This window comes from Artibeus jamaicensis, unplaced genomic scaffold, assembly GCF_021234435.1.
Source record: "Artibeus jamaicensis isolate MK-2021 breed Jamaican fruit bat unplaced genomic scaffold, CSHL_Jam_final contig_402, whole genome shotgun sequence".
NCBI lineage: Eukaryota > Metazoa > Chordata > Mammalia > Chiroptera > Phyllostomidae > Artibeus > Artibeus jamaicensis.
Window position 1 is genome coordinate 15,675,813 of NW_026521818.1, and position 22,296 is coordinate 15,698,108.

Below are 22,296 nucleotides of genomic sequence, written 5' to 3' on the forward strand. Positions count from 1 at the left end.
TCCATTTGGTAATGCAACTCAGATTGCTATCTATCTGTCTATCATCATCTCTCTCTCTCTCTCTCTCTCTATATATATATATATATATATATATGTAGATATAGATGTAGGTATAGATATCTAGATACTGATATCTAGGCCTTTAACCCTGGTGCTCATTTGGGGGATTATGTGCCTTTGAATAGATTTTGTATGTCTGTCTCAGGCTACAGCACTTAATCTGGGAGAGACTCTCTTGGTTTAGATTGGGCAGAAGGAATCCTTCCTTAGGAGAGTTTGTTTCTATTGCTTGTTTCATGTTTCATTCCAGAATTTTGTAGAAGTCAACTTGGTTATTTATGATTTACTGTCAGTTGCACTATTAACTCCTTCAGTGATGAGAGTTGAAAATATTAATGTTATAATTAAAATTCCCAAATGTTAATAGCCTTAAATAAACCTTTTAAATTTGTGATCTTTGCCTGCACTAGATGGTTACTTGTAATTATTTATTTTTATAAGTTAGGAAATTAGCACTATACTTAAGAAAGAATGTAACTTAAAAAAATAAGTACTATGTGTGAAACAGTAGTGACTTTTCTGAGGTGCTTTCTCATGTATCTGGCAATATCATGGAATGTCATGTTATGTAAATTAGATTGAATGTATACTAAAATATTTTTGTACTGTTTAAGTGATAAACTTTGCAAGTTAGTACTGTTTTCTTAGTGTTTTCTAAACATACTCAGTCTTTTCCTAATGGTTCAGGGCTCTCATTCTGAACATCGATGATAAAGCGCTGTTATGCATGGGGATGTCTGAATTTATTGAGGTATATAACATTGTCTTCCTCGTTTGCTGTCAAATTTTTACTACTAACCTCAAGTTTTTCATTTTAAGTTTGATTTCTGGTATAAACTTTACTAGAGTTATTTTAAACTTAAGGTGGAGTTTAGGAGCTCTTACTGTTTAATGAACAGAAGGTGCATTTTGTGACCTCTTTTAGTACATTTTTTTCTTCTAGCTCATAGCTATGTTTTGGAGAGTTGAAATTACAGAATAAGTGACCTTTGATTTGTGAGGTATTATTCCACTTTGTGTAATATTTCTTAGAGCTGTGAATTACCTGTCTGTCCATTCCTTTTTCTTTCCTTTATTTGAAAAAGGGATGATCATATAAATTAACATTCTTAAAGTTCCAAGAGGTAGTTCATTTGTTCATTCACTCATTCATTTGCTCATTTATTCAGTGAACTTTTAACTAATATCAGTTGTGTGCTGTGGATTATGAAAGATCATGGGGAGACAGAGTTGAATAAAATATGCTCCCTGACCTTGAGGACATCAGATTTAAAAATGGGCTATTTTAAGAGTAACAACATTTCCCCCTGCATTTCCTATAAATTGGTAGTAGGATGTAGAGTTTTCATCAGATTCAATTTCATTTTTTTTCTTCCATCAAGAAGATCAAAGGTTGTTTTACTTTTTGTGTTGTGAGCAGCAGTTGAGGATCCTTGCCTAGTTCCATTAATTCATTAGACATTGCATAATGATTATATTTGAATTCTATAATTTCTTATTAGATGGAATATGTTTAAAGAGAACATACCCCTTATCAGAGTTGATCCTCATTATTCCCAAATTCCTTTTTTGCCAATTGTCTACGTGCTAAAATTTATATTCCCAGTGCTTTCCCAGTCATTCACAGACAGACATGCGCATGTACAGAATGGCAAAAATATGAGTCACCTGATGTGTACATTCCCAGCCGAAGTCAAACAAGGTAACGAAGCTTTGCCTTCTTGTTTTACTTTTGGGGCCTCTTTAGCTCTTTTAGGGGGTTATTTTGCTGTTTACATTGGCCCCCAGACATAGTCCTGACGTTCTGTTCAGTGAGTGTTCCTAAACTCAAGGAGGCTGTGATGTACTTTATGGAGAAAATACATGTGTTAGATGAGCTTAGTTCAGGCATGAGTTATAGTACTGTTGGATGTGAGTTTAATGTTAAGCAGCAGTATATATTAAATGAAGTGTCTTTAAGCAGAAACACACATTAAAACAAGGTTATGTATCGATTAGCATGTGAAAATATGACCATAGGCTTACAGAACCCTAACCCTGTATTTTTCCTAAGAGCAATGGCTCAGTGTTTCCTAATAGCAATGGCTATTTCAGTATTTGCAACAACTTTATGGAATGTAATTACTGCGAATCAACTGTTTTTGGTTTTGCTGAGGTCAGAAGAATATCCTTTTTTTAATTGATATAAAAATATGCTACAGAAAGCTGCAGTCTTGGAAGTAGTCATTAAAAGGCTTGGTGAGACCTTTTTCCGGGGCAAGTTTATTGCTCCAACTCCAACACCTTGGACTGTGTCTGGTACAGAATAAATACTTAGTATTTGTTGAATGAAAATAAATGCCCCCAAAGAAACATGACTTTCCTTTGTGGCTTAGAGTTTAAATTTAATATTATTCCTGTGGTTGGGGTTTGTAATCAAGTTTATATTTATAGATAGTGAGATGACCTGCTCGTAGAGATTGATATGGTGAATATTTTAGAGATATAAATTTAGTATGACCTCTACTTGATTTTTGATTCTAATACTTAAAGGGCAGGAGATGAGGATGATCTATGGTTTCCTTGGTGTACATACTATAATAAGTGATTAAGGGGCTAGACATTTTAAAATTAAACAGTCCTTTCAGCTATTGAGACTTCATTAGCTATGGAAAGGAGTATTATCAATGGGAGTATAAATTCACCCATGAAATTGAAAAGAGGAGGCACAAAAGACATTTTGAGGACCTACGAAACAATCATATCTTAATTACTGGTGAACAGTCAGAGCTGGGTAATTAGAAAATTTATTTTGTTACACTTCCAGTAATATTTATGTATATTAAGAAAATTTAGATCTTAATAAAAGTTCTTATTTCAAAATGGATATAGTTATTACTGATTATAATATAGTATGTTTTGACAATCCTATGCTAAATTTCTTTCAAACTTAGAAATTTTTTGACCACAACTCATGGAAATAAATTTACCACAACCTATAGAAATGTATTTTACATGGTGACCCAGTAATACATATACATTCATATAAGAAAACAAAAGAAAATCTCATTAAACAGAAGTGTTCATATTACATATGTGTACTCCATTTTCTTTTCTATTTGAAAGTATTTCATTGGACAAAACTGCTACTTGGGATCTGTTAAATTGTTTTAGTGACCCACTAATGGGTCATGATCCACAGTTTGGAGAACACTGCTCTAAGTGGATTGGTGATAATTTTTAAAGGCTACAGTATCCTGGATCTTAATAGAATGTATAAGGGATATCACCCAAATCAGATTTCAAAAATGTAAAGTGTTGTAATGATAGTTACTCAATATTTTTGAGACAAAATAAGTTTCTGTAGCATGTAATTAGAGAAATTGATCTCCATTTTTGACATTACAGTTAATGATTTAACTTTTTAAAAATAAGTGTTTTTAGTCTTTTCTTAGACAAGCACAGTTGAGCTCATGCCAGAAACCAGTAACTGGGACATTTGCTGCTAATAGAAGGATGTGATATAACAGCCAGCCATCACATCACAAATATCCTTACTCATTTAAATTTAGGAGAATCCTGCAGACCTGTATTGTAATGTAATTTTTATAGAGACTGAATAAGGCATTTGAAACAATGAAGGGATCATTTTATATAATAAATATGGACTTTTTCACTTAAGATAAAGCAGTGAGAAATCAGTGCTTTGACAAGTAATATGAAGAAAATTAATTTTAAATTTTTCATTCTTTGTAATTTTGTATTTGCAAAGAACATTGAATAGCATGCTGAACATGAAAAGATACCTACAGAAACTTTTAATACTTAATGTTACTAGAATACAGAACAATTCCATTTTTATTGCAGCAGTAGTTTAGAAGCTAGGTGGAGAATTAATATATATTATTAAATTTAGAACTGTTCATTAGTGTTGACTTGAAAGTTTTAGCTAGCTCTGTGTAGTTTTTGAAGAGTTAGAACATACTATACTGATATGTTCTCAGACTACTTACTCTGTTTCATGTAGTTGCAACGTAAAGGAGGTCATTTGGCTCTGTAATATCCTAAATTGTTGGGCCATGCAGATTAGAAAATCGGATTTCCTGTTTTATGTTTTGAAGATTCATCAGTAATCATCAAATTAGAAGCATGCCAATGGCCTGCATTTCTACTCTTATAATCAGATTATGTCTAATTGTTTTTTTGCATTTAGCAGCTCATTTTAATTTTTATTAGTGGATATTACTACAGCAAAATTATAATTGTTTATGAAAGCAAAGCAGTTGATTGATTATTTGTATTTGTTTATTCTGAGGGATAATTTAAAAATGATTCCTTCAAATAAATTTAGTCTTTTTAATAATATATACTTTAACGTCAGTATGCTGACAATAATTATAGACTCAAACATAATTTATAAATGTTTTGCTACCATATATGTACATTTGTGTAGCTTTATGCACATTAAATGTACGTCTATTCTTTTTGTAGACAGTTTAAGGTTTCAGTTAATTGGTAGTAGGTCTTTATAAAAAGTCAAATTTCCTTAAGCCATATAAATTATTTTATTGTGTTATAAGAAATTATAAGCCAGGCATGAAACTTTTTTCAATGAAACTTTCTCTTCTGAGTAGTTTTTATTTCTGTGGATGCCTGAGTTTTAAGTTTTCGAGGCATATTTTTTCTTTCTTATTAATTAGGAACTTAAAACTTCAGAGAGAAATTTGTCGTTGTTATTGTTGATTACATCTTTAGGTGTACTATAATGCCAGGATTATCATGGGCTTTTTAGTAATTGGTATAATTTTAATGGACACTGAATCTGTATCTACTTATATTTCTATTTTTTTTGCTTGACTACTAGAAGACAGAAAAATAAATTTGTTGTAAGTGCAGGTACAGAACTTCATGGTATTCATTTTATAAGTTAGTATTACATAGTTTTATTTCTAACATTATTTTACTTTCTAATTTCCATACTTACAACTTTTCTCAGTCCTTTGGTAGTGTGTGTGCCTGTTGTAAACAGTCCTAAATACTTTTCTATAACAAGGTTGCCTTTTAAATAAAGTACAGATGTTATTTCATTTTTAGAATAGAGTATTTCTAAGCATGTGTGTAAAGTAATTTAGTGAGAAAATAACAATATTCTTTTCAGTAGTCCATAACTTTTTTTTAGGATCATATAATATTTTGACAATTTGTTGAAAGCTAAGGATTTTTCTCTTAAGAAAATGCTCAGGAGGACCATAGATTTCAGGTTAAGAATTCTACAATTGTCTTCAGTATTGGTGACTTTATTATTTTTTTCAGAGCAAAACAAATCAAGACAAAAACTATGATTTGTAAAGTTACTTAATACTTTAATATTCAATCATTTGAAATATTCCTTTTTTTCCCACGTTTTTGTTGTTGTTCAAGTACAGTTTTCTTCATTTTCTCCCCACCACTTCCCCCAACCCCAGCCATCCCCACTTCCCACTGAAGTATTCTTATCAAGGTTTGAAAGCACTTTTAAAAATTTGTTTTAGGGTAAAATGATCAGTTTGTTGATAGAATCAATATTTTATTAAATTAAGGCCTATATACAGTAAAATATTAAAATAATACAGAAATATGTGTAAGGAAGTCTCCTGCCTCAAATCTCTAGTCTTTGAATTTTTTAATAGATGAAACCAGTCATTTTTTTTCTTCAATTTAAAGTCTGTTTTCAGGCCCAATATAAGGAGAAAAGAACATTCCTTTAGGATCATTTAATCATGATCCTGGATAGAAAAAAAATCTGATGTTTAAAGGAATGATCATTTTGATATTTTTCAGTAAGTAAGGAGTACTCTGAAGCCAAAAAGGAATTTATTAACTATTTATAAATTTTAATAGTTAACTTTATAGATTATGAACTCTGCTAAGTCTGGTTCTTTCTCTGAGTCTAAAGATGTTTAAAACCACTTTTAATTATTTTAGTATTAAATGCTTCAGTGGTGATTACCTAAGGTTTCGCCCCATTCAATTTATATGCCCACCAAAAACTGTTAACAGTGACTTTTCCATACAAATGGCTTGGCACAGGCTTCAGACCTTCCTAAATCTGCTCAAACAAGCAACAGCAGAACCCAGCCCTTGTACTTCTTCAGGCCCAGCTCTAGCAGCAGCCATCTGCAGATTGTTTTATGGCTTATTCCAGGTGGCCCCAGACAGAACACAGGTGGTGGTTGACCTGGGCCTGTACCACCTGGGAAATCCCAGAGTCTGTACCTAGTGGACAATTACACATCATGTCGGAGTACCACCACCCAACCATTTCCACAAGCCACAGAGAGAGAGGTAGTTGGTGGCCAGTGGTCACAACAGTCCTACTGGCTGACTGGCCTGGGTAAATCCCTCCCATTGACTGCTGACAGCAATCAAGACTCAGCCCACACAGAGGGAGCACTTAGCTTGAGTGATATGGGAGGCTGTGCCACTGGACACCTACTTACAGGATACCTACTATATTAGGCTATGCAACCAAGACAGGAGTTCAAAGCAACTCTATCTAATACATAGAAATAAACACAAGGAGACTGCCAAAATGAAGAGACAAAGAAATATGGCCCAAATGAAGTAACAGAACAAAACTCTGGGGAAAAATGCTAAACAAAATAGAGATAAACAATCTATCAGAGTCATAGTGCAGGGATGCTCACGGAACTCAGTGGGTACACACAGCACGAAATTATCTAGTCAGAAATGAAGGATGCAGTCATTGAAATATGAATAATTAACAGGCAGTCAACAGCAGAGTGGATGAAGCTGAGAATAAAATCAATTATTTGCAACATAAGCAAAAGACATCCAGTCAGAACAGGAAGAAGAAAAAAGAATCTAAAAAAAAAGAGGATAGTGTAAGGAGCCTCTAGGGCAACTTCAAGAGGTCCAACATTTGCCTTATAGGGATGCCAGAAGGAGAAGAGAATGAGCAAGAAATTAAAAGCCTATTTGAAAAAATAGTGAAAGAAAACTTCCCTAATTTGGTGAAGGAAATCGACATTCAAGTCCAGAAGGCAGAGAGAATCCCAGACAAGATGGACACAAAGAGGACCACACTAAGACACATTATAACTAAAATGCCGGAGGTTAAAGATAAAGAGAGAATCCTAAAAGCAGCAAGAGAAAAGCACATAGTTACCCACAGAGGAGTCCCTAAAGACTGTCAGCTGATTTCTCAAAAGAAACTTTGCAGGCTAGAAAGGATTGGTGAGAAGTATTCAAAATGATGAAAAGCAAGAACCTACAATAAAGATTACTGTACCCAGCAAAGCTTTCTTTTGGAATTGAAGGGCAGATAAAGTGCTTCACAGACAAGGTAAAGAAAAAGGTTCATACTTTTTTCTTTGGTTGAACCTTTGGTTCATCCATCAAACCATTATATGAAATGTTAAAGGGACTTATTTGAGAAAAACAAGATAAAAACTATGAACATTAAAGTGACAATAGATATATAACTACCAACTATTGAATCTAAAAAAAAAAACCCAACTAAGCAAAAAGCAGAACAGAAAACAAAATCATAGATATGGAGAACATTTGGATGGTTGCCAGTTTGGGAGGGGGGCTTGGGGGAATGGCGGTAAAGATGTAGGGATTAAGAAGTATGAACTGGAAGTTACAGAATAGGCAAGGGGATGTTAAGAACAGTATAGGACATGGAGTTGCCAAAGAATTTACATGCATGACTCATGGACATGAACATATGGGAGGAATTGCCAGAGGGAGTGGGGTATGCTGGGCGAAGGGGATTAAAAAGGGGAAATTTGGGACCACTGTAATAGCATAATCAGTAAAATATAGTAAAAATAAGAAACTTTCTCCTCTATTTTCTCCTAGTAGTTGAGGTTTCAGGTATCACCTTTAGTCTTTAACCCATTACAAGTTAATTACTGTGAGTGATGTAAGATAGGTGTCCATTTCTACTCTTTTGCATGTTGATATGTCATTTTCCGTACATCATTTATTGAAGAGAAATAAATGATGTCCTTTCTCTATTGTCCATTCTCGATTCTCCATTAGCTGACCATATATGCATGAATTTATTTCTGGGATCTCTGTTCTGTTGATCTATGTGTTTGTTTTTATGGCAATAACATACTGTTTTGATCATGATAGTTATGTGATATAGATGGAAGTCAGGAAGTGTGATACTTTCATCTTTGTTCTTTTTTCCTCAAGTTTGCTTTAGATATTTGGAGTATTTAGTGGTGCTATACAAATCTTGGGATTTTTTTTTATATCTTTGGAAAAAGCCATTGGGATTTTGTTAAGGATTCCAATGAATTTGTAGATCACTTTGAGGAGTATAGATATTTTAACTATATTAATTCTTCAGGTTCCAAGAACATGGGATATCTTGCAGTGCATTTGTATCTTTTTTACTTTCTTTCATTATTGTCTACAGTTTTCAGTGTACAGGTTTTTTTTATCTCCTTGATTAAATTTACTCCTCTAAGTATTTTATTCATTTTGATGCTATTGCAAATGGGATTACTTTTATAATTTCTCTTTCATAGAATTCATTGTTAGTAATGTTAACCAAAAAAGGTTTATCCTGTAGTAAAGAATAAAAAGCATTTATTTGAGCAAATCAGAAGTAAAAGAGGAGATATTATAACTTATACCACAGAAATACAAAGGATTATAAGAGACTACTATGAGTAATTATATGCCAACAAATCAAGTAATCTGGAGGAGAAAGGTAAAGTCCTAGAAACATACAGTGTGTGCAGACCGAATCAGGAAGAAATAGAAACTCTGAATAGACCTATAATTACTAAGGACATTAAATTAGTAATAAAAAGTCTCTGAACATATAAAAGCCTGGGACCAAATGGCTTTACTGGTGAATTTTTACCAAACATTTAAAGAATTAACACCAATGCTTCTTGAATTATTTGAAAAAAATTGAAGAAGAGGGAACACTCCTAAACTCATTTCATGAGGCCAGCATTACCCTAATACTAAAGCCATATAAGGGCACTGCAGGAAAAGAATATTGCAGTCCATTATTCCAGATGAATATAGATGTAAAAATCCTAAACAAAATATTAGCAAACTGAATTTAGAGGAATATTTAATTATCATATACTGTGATCAAGTGGGATTTATCCTTACTGTGCAAGGCTGGTTCAGCATGCAAAAAAAAAAAAAATCAATGTGATACACCATATTAACTTAATGAAGAATAAAATTTGTATGATCATCTTAATAGGTCCAGAAAAAACATTTGACAAAATTCAATGTCTTTTCATGATAAAACTCTCAACATGTTCAGTATGGAAGGAATGAACCTCAAATAATGGTCACCTATGACAAGCTCACAGCTAACATACTCAGTGGCAAAAAGTTGAAAGCTTTTCCTGTAAAATCAGGAAGAAGACAAGGATGCCCACTCTTTCTGCTTCCATCATAGTCCTCACCATAATACTGAGAGTTCTAGCCAGTTCAGTTAGGCAAGAAAAATAAAACCAAACTGACGGGAAGAAGTAAAATAGTCCTTGTGGGTGCATTAAGTTTTCATTCTATACTTAAGAGTAGTAAGATTTTTTTTTAAATCCTCATCTGAGGATATGATTTTTATTAATTTGAGAGAGAGAGAGAGAGAGAGAGAGAGAGAGAGAGAGAGAGAGAGAGAGAGATCAATTGCCTCCTGTATGCACCCTGACTGGAAATCAAACCTGTAACCTTTGGTACATGGGACAATGTTCCAACCAACTGAGCCACCTGGCCAGGGTAAGAGAAATGAGATTTTTAAATCACATACTCCTGTTTCAATTCTGTTTTTAAATGTTGGCTAATTACTATATTTACTTCATCTGTTGCTTACCTTTGACACTTTATAATGTTCTTACATTTATTTTAGCAAACTATACATTATCTCTCTATTTTATACTTTGTAAGTACAGATGGTCTTATCCCTATTCTTCTACCTCTTCTCCCTTTTATCACCTGTGTGTCTGTCACTGGAAGTGTTATTTTAACACTGTCAAGGTTATTCTCTCCTGTAATATTTATCTTGCATTTTTATTGGATAAGATGGATTCTAAAAGCTAAAAATCAATTAACCATCTTTACACTGTTAGGACTTGTAGTAGACCCAAGTAGTATTCTCAAGCTACTTTTCTTTGATCAGCACTCTGGGCTTTTTTATTTTTCTGTAGCTCAGGAAATTTTTTTGGAAATTTTATTTTCCTAAATTTTTTTGTCCTCCCTATTAATATCAATTATTAGTTAGAAGTTGGAGGTTTTGAATGACTTCTTTCTTTTATCCTTTATTTTTTCCTTTGTATTTTTGTTTTACATATCAGAATTGTTGCCCCACTTTGTTTTTGGCTATCCCTTTTAATGTAGTGTTATTTTTTTATCCTATTATTGTTTTTCTCAGAAGCCTCCGAAGATCTAAGTGTTTTTATTTTTTGTTCTCTTCTGATTTTTGAATGATCTGCTTCCTCCAGATTATTGTTTTTGCTATTTTTCTTTCATTTTATTAGCTTCACAGATCCAGTGAGTTTTTTAAAAATTGAATTTATTGAAGTGACACTGATTATCAAAATTATACAGGTTCTAGGTACATAATTCTACAACACACCAAATACACACTGTATTATGTATTCACTACCCCAAGTCAAATCTCTATCCATCATCATTTATCTCCTCAGGACCTCCTTTATCTCCTTCCTGGCAATCACCACAGTTAGTCTGTGCCCATGAGTTCTTTCTCTTTATTTATTTTTTACCAAATCTCTCCTCTGACCCACAGATGTCAACTTGCTCTCCATGAGTATGTATTTATTTTGCATGTTAGTTCATTTTGTTCATTAGATTCCACTTATGAGTGAAATCATAATGGTACTTGTCTTTCTCTGACTGGTTTTCTTCAGGTCTATCGATGCTGTTGCAAAGGGTAAAATTTCCCAGGTCTGTCCATGCTGGGAAATGCTTTCCAGGTCTATCCATGCTGTTGCAAAGGGTAAAATTTCCCTTTTTAACAGCCAAGTAGTATTCCGTTGTGTAGATGTAGCATAGCTGTTTTATCCACTTACTAAGGGACACTTGGGCTGCTTCCAAATCTTAGCTATTGTAAATAACACTACAATGAACATTTGGGTGTATATATTCCTTCTGATTTCTTTGGATAAATTCCCAGAAGTGGAATCACTGGGTCATACAGCAGTTCCATTTTTAATTTTTTGAGGTAACTCCATATTGCTTTCAACAGTGGTTGCACCAGTGTACATTCCCACCCACCGTGCACAAAGGTTCCCTTTTCTCTGCATCCTTGCCAACATTTCTTTGTTGATTTACTGATGATAGTCATTCTGACAGGCGTGAAGTGGTATTTCATTGTGGTTTTCATTTGCATTTTTTGGTGATTAGTTGCATCAAGCATTTTCCCATATGGCTATGGGCCATCTGCATGTCCTCTTTGGAGAAGTGTCTATTCAGGTACATTGCCCATTTTTTAATTGGATTGTTTGGTTTTTATTTATTTACTTATTTACTTAATTTATTTTTAACATTTTAAAAATTGTTCAAGTACACTTTTCTGCCTTTTCTGGATTGTTTGGCTTTTTTTTTTTTTTTGGTGTTGAGTTTTACAAGGTTTTAAAAATTTGGGGTATTCCCTTATCAGATGTACTAGTGAATATGTTCTCTCATTCAGTGGGTTGTCTTTGTATTTTGTAGATGGTTTACTTTGCTGTGCAAAAACTTTTTAGTTTGATGTAGTCCAATTTGTTTGATGTAGTCCCATTTGTTTATTTTTGGTCTCCTTGTCCAAGGAGATATATCAGAAAAAATATTGCCATAAGAAATGTCTGACATTTTACTCCCCATGTTGTTTAGGGTTTTTGTGGTTTTGAGACTAACATTGAAGTCTTTAATCCATTCTGAGTTTTTTCTTGTGTATGGTGAAGGAAGGTGGTCTGTTTTTATGTCTTTTGCACATATATTTGTTTAATATTCCCAACACCATTTATTAAATAGGATATCTTTACTTCATTGTATGTTTTTGCCTCCTTTGTCAAATACTAACTTAGCGTAAAGGCATGGGTTTATTTCTCAGTTCTTTATTCTGTTCCATTGATCTATATGTCTGCTTTCGTGTCAGTACCATGCTGTTTTGATTACCATGGTCTTGTAGTATAGTTTGATATCAGGTAGTATGATTCTTTCTATTTTGTTCTTTCTCAAAATTGTTGTGGATATTTGGGGTCTTTTGTGGTTGCATATAAATTTTTGGAGTATTTGTTCTAGTTCTATGGTAGGAATTGCATTGAATGTGTAGATAGCTTTAGTTAGTATGGACATTGTAATAGTGTTAATACTTCCTATCCATGAACATGGTATATGCTTCCACTTATATGTATCTTCTTCAATTCTTTTCTTCAGTGTCTTATAATTTTCTGAGTATGGCTTTTACATCCTTGGCTAATTTATTACAAGGTACTTTACTCTTTTTGAAGCAATTGTGGATGAGATTGTTTTTCTTAGTTTCCTTTTTGATAGTTCATTATTGGTGTATAAAAATGCAGTTCATTTCTAAACATTTATTTTTTATCCTGCTACTTTACTGAATTCATATTTCAGTTCTGGTAGTGTTTTTTTGGTGGAATTTTTAGGGTTTTATATATACAGTATTATGTCATCTGCAAATAATGACAGTTTTATTTCTTCCTTTCCAGTTTGGATGCCTTTTATTTCTTCTTGTCTGATTGAAAAAGTACATTTATTTTTTAAACCCAGTTTAAATGTTACATTAATAATTAATTTTTTTGATAGGTAGCAAGAATGATCTTTGTATTATGAATTCTGAGCACCATTCCAATGTATAGCTGGTGGGTAATAAATACTTGAATAAGTGAAGATCAAATGGGAATATATATTTGAAAATGACTTTGAAAATTAAGTGTATGAACAATGAACATATGGAGATATTTTTATTGAGATTTTACTAATTTTCAAAATATTCTCTTTTTCTGCTTTTTAATTGAAATTTTTGTATTGACTTACTGGATTGTTTTTAGTATTGAAATGATTTTAAATTGAAAGGTTTAGTTTAGTGAATGTATATTGGCTTATAAAATGCTGAGTACATTTGTTACCTTTTTATTTTTAAGACATACAGCTGAATCCTTGATTTCTTCCTTTTTTGTGGTATCTGCATATTAAAGTATAGCAACAAAGAATAATCATTAATTTAAGAGACTACTGTAGCTTGGTTTTAGTAGGCATCAGTAAATAAATAGCAGTAATCCATTCCCTGAACTTTGTTATTAACTTCCAAAACATACATTTTTTGAATGCTTTAAGGTGACTAATTTTCTTTTTTGTTTTAGCTCCCTATCATCATCAGTGCACATCATTGAAAATAAAATTTTGAAGACATGTTTTGCTGAAAAGACAACTGAGAAAAATTTTACGAATGGGATGAACACGCACCAGTTAATTGACTACCTACTGTTAATTTGAATGTTAACATTACCCACCTGGTACAGTGACCTAGTGATGTACCTATTCTCACAATACCCTATTTCAGTGTACTTGTCTTGATTAAAGAATTCAAAGTGGAGTACCAGAAACTTGATATGGATAATAAAAAGAAAGACAAGGACAAATCAGATGATAGAATGGCTCGACCTAGTGGTCGATCGGGACACAACACTCGAGGAACTGGGTCTTCATCCTCTGGAGTTTTAATGGTTGGACCTAATTTCAGAGTTGGAAAAAAAATTGGATGTGGCAATTTTGGAGAACTACGATTAGGTAAGATTCTTTTTTTGTTTATTCTTTTATAAAAAAATGTTGGAAGCATTTTTTAAAATGGATACTTTCTGTTGAAAATGATTTAGTTATTGTTTAGTTTGTTGTAATTTTAAAGAATATAGAAGTTGGGAAATTTTTAATGTACTTGAATGTTCATTTGTGAAGAATTCTTTATATGGGAATATCGATTTGCTTGAGATTAACCATGCAGAATGTGAGAAAAAGAAAGTAAATTGAAAAGTCATAGAAGGCTGAAATAGGTGCCAGGGAAGCCTTTGCACTGTATTACTTAGGAATGATAATTGTGTTTAGGCTACTTTTTCAGATCTGAAATTTAGTAACTGATCACTTTTGGAGAATATGTATGGCTTAAAGTTGAGGTATTATACTGAAACTCCATAAAAATCAGTAAAATTTATGTTGTTGTAACTTATTCCACCCCCCAGAGTGTATCCAGGACAGGGCTCAGAGTGGGAGATACAAAGGTTGATTCAGTTTATTTTTATAATCAGGCATGTTTGAGAAACATTGATACAATTAAACTTCCAAACTCTACATTTAAGGAAATTGAAACTCAGGCAAGGTTACCTGCCAAACGTCAAACAGCAATTTAATGATAGGCGCAGAACCAAAATCTAGATTTTTAACTTTTATTAGAGATGTCATGTTTACTGAGCAGAAACAAGGAGGGCAGCATGGTTATATGGGAGTCAGTATTGAGGTACCTTGAGGGCTCTGGTTAATGGACCACCAATAGAGGAAGTTTAGGAAATAAAAAGAAAAGACTTGCCGTCACATTTTCTTAGATCCAACTCTACTTGTTAGAGATAAGTTCAACGGTGTGTTTATGTACTCAACTACTTTTCCTTTCATTTTGTAAAAATACCCTAATTTGTCATTATTCTCTCATTTTATTAGTGTTTTGTGTAGTTAATGTACCATACATTAAATCTTTAAGTGAGGCAAGCAAGTAAAAGGTAATGACATATGTTGTATATTGCTGTAATATGATGTGACTGGAATACTCTTTTGCATTTTAGTAGGGACTCAAATGTTTTAAAGGGCGACTGATATTTTTTGAAGGATATTGAATTAGGTATTTTTAATTTCTTAAGCTGTTTCTGATTTGGGACTTAGAAAAACCAGTTTATTTACTTGTCTAACTTTGAGCACCATCATCCATCCATTCAGAATTTATTGCATGTTTATTATGTGTCAGGCATGATTAGGCCCTGATAATACACTGAAAAATATAATTATTGCTCCTAGCATTATGGAACACATAAGTCACTTAACTATACAGGGCCTCAAATTCCTCAATTTTAAAATGGTATTATTTCCATTATGTACATTATTGCAAAGATTAAATTAGGTGACAATATAAAAGGATTAGCACTATACCTGCATATTTTAGGTAAATGATGATTCTGTTCTTTTAAAATATGGTATCAAGATAATTCTTTTTAAAAATTAAAATTATGGCATGTTATATGTACATATTCTTAAATTTATATAAATTAATTCTACAGTTATGTATTAAATTATATATGTTTGCATTATATCTGTCTATTGTATATATGAATATAATACTATATAATACTTTGGTCACTTTTATTTAAAATTGGTTTCATAGGATTCATTTCAAAATAACTACGTGCATCTACATATCTGCAGTGTGTATGTATGTGTGTGTATGTGTATATATACACAAAGAAATCTCCTGAACCATTTTAACCAATGCAACATAAAAAACTCTTATGTCCCATATACTGAAGCTATATATGCTATATACTGAAAAGCAGGAATCTATGAATATATGCTATGTATGCTATATACTGAATATATGCTATATAAGCTAATATGCTATATACTGAAAAGCAGTAGTCTATGAATAAGGAGGAGAGTAATAGTAATAAGATGATTTGTTAGTCCATCCATCCATTTATCCATCTATTACCTACCTATCTATCTGTATCTACTTATTTTATCTTTGGATGTTTATTATATATTTATATATGTTTATTTAAATGTTATATATATGTATCTGTGTTTTATGTATATTTATAATATACTTTTGACACTTGAACATTACTAATGGGACATTTTACTTCTTTTTTTAAGGCAGAAAAAGTTATTATAAGCATTATTCTTTTCATACCTGGATAAACATGCTTATCAAAAGCTGGTTTAGATTCTTAAAGTGCCTTTTTAAAACCACATTTATGACACATCTCAGACATTTGATTTCTGGCACTAAAACTTTTGTGATTACTTTTTGGGTAAGAAAATATAAGCTATACATATTGTATGTAAGTGGTTTTCAACAAAGTTGCTATTGGCAGTTTGGGTTGGACAGGTGTTTTTATTTTTTGTATTTTTTATTTTTTAGAGGACTGTTCCACTGCCTGTGGTCCAAACTTCTTGGACGCTAAATAGGAGTTGCACCTCCACACAATCCCAAATGCACCAAGAAGAGACAGTATTTACTCACTGATCAAACTATTTTTATGGGTAATTATTTAAAAAATAAAGTTAGGTATGAAAAATTAGTGTTGAGATTTTTAAAACATAAACATCTTAAACAATAGTCTGAAATTAATTTTAGGCAAATTCTTTACCATCAGTTTATCTATTTTTTATTGGAAAATGATGAATTAATATATTTTGGTTTTATTATATTTTTATATGTATTGGTAGTAATGCTTGCATTCTGCATGTTAGTAGATGTATTTTCTAGCTTAGACAGTCACTGAAACCCCTATAAATGTTTTTAACAGGCATTGAATGAGACCAAATATAGCTAGCTAAAATGCAGAATTATACTGTATATATATATATTTTTTTCTGCATGTTTTATGTATTCTCTATATGTTTTATACATTTTGTGTATGCTTTAAGATGTTTTGACATCTTGCCAAACCTTTCTGGCTGGGGAGAGATTGCTCTTCCTGGGGCTAGCCAGTTCTCAGTTGGGGTCATGTCTTGGATATGCAAACTAAACCGTCCAGAGCTGTATCTCCTCTATCTGGGTTTTACACTCTGGGAGGCAGTCTTCTTTCTTAATCGTTTCATGGCTAGGTACAAGGCATCTAGAGAACCGCCTATTTAGTCCAGAGGCCACCAGAATTATTTGCTACCAGAATTAATCAAACTAGTCAGTTCTAAATTCTTTATCCTGCACTGCCTTGCCTTTCCCATGGAAACCGAAGGCCTTGGCCTAAGCTCTTTCCTTGCTTCTGCCTTCTACATCCTGACCAAAACATTATGCTTCCCGTGATCTGTCCTGGAGGACTTATGAGCATAATACACATTGTTTTTCTGAGCCTCTTTTTTGTCCCCTATTGTGGTTACACCTGACTGAGTATCACATTTAAAAAAAAAACAGCACAAGAGTATTAAATATCACTTTATGAATAAAATATTGTAAAATTTTGACATAATTAAGTATGACACAGGAGTTTTCATAACGTCTTTTATTTTTGTTCTTATTTCTGTATAGCTCATAAGTCTATATTATTGTTTATATTTAAGAATTGTTGAAAATTCTGCAGGCTTTATGTTATATATCAAGTAAATACGTAGGTTTAAATGGGTTCATCATTATTATGTTTATTGATTTTTTCAACTGTTCCTAACTGAAGCATACTATATATCTTATCTGAAGAATGTAATAATAAGGAATAGACTATGATGCTATAACAAAATGGTGTGAAGCAAAATAGTTTTCTTTTCTTTTATAACACAAACCAGACGGAGAGCACCCAAGGCCGTCAGGGTACCTCTGCATCCTCAGTATGTGGCTTTGGTCTCTGTGCATAAGGCGTTTGCTCCAGTTGTTGCTCCCAGCCAGCAAGAAGAAGAAGGAATAGGAGAACCTTTTTTCTTGGGATTTTGTAGTGATACCTAATATCCAGAACTTAATGGCCACACAGTATGAAACAGGCTAGAAATGTAGTCTCTAGCTGGATAACCATTAAAAAATCAGGGCATTCTGTTTTTATAGAAGGTGGGGCATAGATACTGGTGGGTAACGAGGTTCCTGCTATAAACACATACATTGTTTTTATGGAACATACCGGTTTTCTAATTATTATCCATATACTACAAAAATGGCACAAGGATATTTTAAAGATTAATGTGGTACAAATTTCTATTGGGAATAGCTTCTAAAATTGGACTAAAACATCAGTTAGCTAGAACCAGTCTACTTGTAGCCTTCTCTTAACTGGATTCCCTCTACACATACATTCCTCTCTCACTCGTACTGTATACAAAAACACATAGTGTGTGTATCATTTGTTTGGTGATGCAAATAACAAATATTGATTAAAAGCCAGCTCTATGCCTGTGCTAGATGACAAAATTGCATTGGAAGTATTGTTTAATCATTGTTCATGTTTGTAAATATAAGCCTCAAAGTTCAGCAAAATCTCTAATGTTCAAGAAGAGATCATGCTTTTAGGATTTAGTGCTTTCTGCTGTGATATAAAAGTAGACATTTGTCAACAAATGTTGACAAATAAATGTCAACAAAAAGTACTTTTAGGAGAATTTGGTATATTTTGGTTCTGTGGAGTCTGTATTAAACCTGATTTCTTGTCTCCTGTAAATATTTAGCCCTCATGTACATGTAAATAAGTATCACATATAAAATAATCATGAAAAGATCATAATGGCTTGAGAAAATACAAATTACATCTTTGAACTCAAAATTGAATTGTTTCTTTGTTAGGCAGCATTTCTCTAAGATTAAATTATTCACTATATACTTTTTAGAGGAAACCTAAATTTTTCATACATAAAATATTCTTGAAAATGTGCATGAAAGTACAGCTAAATGCTAAACTTACTGACTAAAAATATATGATTTATAATTTATAAAAATATGGGCTCAACAAGTACCTGAATACAGCTTAACATTCACCACTTTTGATACTCTTGTTGAGGTCCATTTTTCTGATAATTATAATGGGTTTATGAGACATATGCTGTTTAGTTCAGTATGAATGCTCTTTTATTTTTTCATTTATTTTTATAAAATAAGGATAAAATTCAGAAAAGTATTATAGTATTTATATGAACAAACTGCTGTACAATGGAGGCAACACATCTAAGACTTGAGGTTTTGTCCAGAAGTTTTATTGCCATTCATTAGCTGCTTTATAAAAGGAAGTTAGGTAGGTTATGCTGGAAAATCACATGTGTGAAAGTTGATGCATGTCTGTTCTGTGTTCAGTGGCCAGTGTGGCCAGGTTCAGTTATTATCACAGTTGTTAAAAATAAAAACGACAATAAACCTATCATAGTTGTATTTTTTAAATAAAAATTTTACACGCTTATGGAGAATACTAGCAATTCAGAAATTATACACTCTATTTTTATTCTTTTTAACTGTATTTGTAAAGAAACAAATTTACATATCAAATTTTCTTCATGTACTTATTGCTTTTAAAATTCTCCATAGTATTTTACTTGGGCTACAGATATTCACCCATTGGGCCTTTTTAGATTATTTTCGACTTGCTATTGTAAAGATTAATTCATTTAAATTCTTCTTTAAAATTTATTTATCACTAGAGCGGGAGGGAAGGAGAAAGGGAGAGAAATATCAATGTGTGGTTGCCCCTTGTGCATCTCCTGCTGGGAACTGGCCTGCAACCCAGGCATGTGCCCTGACTGGGAATCTAACCGCAATACTCTGGTTCATAGGCCCATGCTCAATCCACTGAGCTACACCAGCCAGGGCCTCATTTGAATTCTTTACATACGAATGATGTTAAATGTTTATTCTGGTTTGTCATTTACCTGTCTTTTTGGTAGGTTTTTTCCAACATGAAAAACTTAAAATATTCTATGCAATCAAATCTGTATAAATCTGACCTTTTAATTTTTTTCCACTTTTAATACTGAGAAAAATCTTCCATATATTGGGCTGATAAATATTTTCCTCAGATATATGCACCCCTGTGTTCATTGCAGCATTATTTACAATAGTCAAGATGTGGAAAAAACCTCAGTGTCCATTGATAGAAGAACAGATAAAGAAGATATGGTACATATATACTAGGATTATTACTCAACCATAAAAAAGAATGAGGACTTGCCATTTGCAACAACATGGATGGACCTAGAGGGTATTATTCTAGGTGAAATAAGTCCAAGAAAGACAAATACCATATGATTTTACTTATATGTGGTGACTAGTAAACAAAATAAATGAACAAAGAAAACAGAAACAAACTCATAGATACAGAGAACAAATTGATGGTTGCCAGACTGAGACTTGGGGTTTGGGGATGGGTAGAAAAAAGTGAAGAGATTAAGAAGTATAAATTGGCAGTTATAAAAATAGAGGGATATAAAGTATAGCATAGGGAATTAGTTATTAATGTTATAATACCTTATGTACCATGTCAGATGAGTACTAGAGTTAGGGGATAACTTTCTAAGGTACATAAATGTGTAATCCCTGTTGTACAACTGACACTAAAATAATATTGGATGTCAACTGTAATTGAAAAATAAATTTAAAAATAAAAATATTCTTGTTTTGTGCTTTGTATCTAACTCAAAATATTTGGGATTTAATTTGGTTATACAAGTGCTAATAACTTTTTTCCCTCTCAAAGTACTTAGCTAGTTTATCAGAACTAATAATTGAATAATACTGTTTTATTTCAAATATGTTATTGATTTTTCCATGTATTTATTCTCTTTACTGTATTATATATGAACCCCAACAAGATTACAGTTCATAATGATGATTTGGAAATGAGGTGGTGATTGGGAGAGGAATTTGTATTTCTGTTTTTATATAGGAGTTCTGGTTTTGAAATTTTGTTAGCGTTGTGTTCAACTCTTGATTACTTTAATAAGTTATGTACAATATTCCGACAAAATAAGATTCTATTTTTGTAAGTGGGCTGATGTATTTATTAGTATCACTTTCTATTCTGAGTTCTGGGCAATACTAAATATGTTATTGAGCTGATTAGTATTTCCTCATCACTGAGGCTTTTGTTACATAGTTGGAAGCAACCTACGCTTTCTCTAAGTGCATTATATGTGTTCTTTTCTTTTTTCACATAGAGTGCAGTTTGCTATAATATATCTTTAAAAATTAGTTACTGGTAAAATCTAACATTTCTTTCTTTTTTTTAAGGGAAAAATTTATATACAAATGAATATGTGGCGATTAAACTGGTAAGTTCATGTCTTATTTTTCCTTAATTCCTTTTAATTTCTTTAATGATTAACCTATATTTTAGTTACTTTTTACATTTTCATATTATTTATAACTTGAGTGTTTATTGGGAAAGCGACAGGCAAAACTAATCTTTTGTTACTTATCTCCTAGTGTCATCAGGCTTCTCAAGTATATGATAAGGTGTAGGATGTTGGTGTCTTCCTATGCCAAGAAAACGCAATCTCTTTACTTTGGCAGCATTACAGAATTGAATTTTTGAATTTTGGTGCTATTTTTAATTGAAGGAAGCTGGCATATTGCCATTTTTAATTAGGTAAAAATTAGAAATCAAGATTTCTCTTTCTGATTCATACATTTGAACAAAAGTGCCCTTTTAATTTAGGATTCTTTGAAACAATTTCCAGGTAGCTTCTGAAATCTCTATTCTTCTATTGATATTTTAAATATTATAAAGGTTGCTACCGCTTGACCTTTAGGGATTCAGAAATGCGTGATGTAGGTGGAGGACAGCAAGGAAAGCACACTCTCATGGGACTGTCCTGAAGTCCTAAATGTGCCTGGTATGACAGCTCTAAAGCATCTCCTTTTTTTGGAAGAGTTGGGATCTGGAAATTTTTATAACATATATTTTTTGGCACATCTTTTCTATCTGGTATTCTAGTCAGGTTTCCAAAAGGTTAAAGTATGGCTTTGTTTCTCCAGTCTGCCCGACATTCTCAATCTTGTCCCTGACAATATAACCACTGCAGTAAGGTAATGTGAGATTAATATATAAAGGATGATTAGAGGAAGAGGCAAGTGGAAGAAATAGAAAATCTTTTGTGATAAGCTTGAAATTGTACTACTTAATTTTGAGCATATTTGTGAGTGTAGACCAAATTTCATTACAACAAGTGTTTATTTTATCTAGGAAATAAGGTGTACAGTAGGGTTGTGGTGCCACAAAGACTGGCTGGCTGACATGTGGATTTGGCCTGGCATTTACCTAGAGGAGGTGATCTTGGTTTTAAAGTCTGCTTCTTGGCTCTATGTCAGAAAATCTGGTTTGTTTATCTCATTATGATCACCATTGTTAATGGTGACAGAGGTAAATTCAGTCAATTCACGCAGTCCCTCAAGTTTTCAGAAATATTTAGGAAGAGTTCATTTCTAATTTTTTATTTTTAAAAAGATTTTATCTATTTACTTTTAGAGAGAGAGGGGAAGGGAGGGAGAAAGAGAGGGAGAGAAACGTCAGTGTGTGGTTGTTTCTC

General features: G+C 32.5%; 1 protein-coding gene across 10 annotated transcripts in view; it reads left to right on the top strand.

Annotated features, from left to right (window-relative positions):
• The window catches only part of CSNK1G3 (casein kinase 1 gamma 3), a 103,256-nt gene that overhangs the window by 13,484 nt on the left and 67,476 nt on the right, over nt 1-22,296 (top strand). For 9 of the 10 annotated variants that reach the window (XM_037138234.2, XM_037138236.2, XM_037138238.2 and 6 more), the window contains exons 2-3: nt 13,410-13,836; nt 20,999-21,039. In XM_037138234.2, the coding sequence (XP_036994129.1) occupies nt 13,659-13,836; nt 20,999-21,039 (219 nt within the window). In that variant the 5' untranslated portion in view covers nt 13,410-13,658. Of the gene's footprint in view, nt 1-1,632; nt 1,763-13,409; nt 13,837-20,998; nt 21,040-22,296 lie in introns of those variants that run through there. The other variant, XM_037138235.2, reaches the window with a different exon arrangement.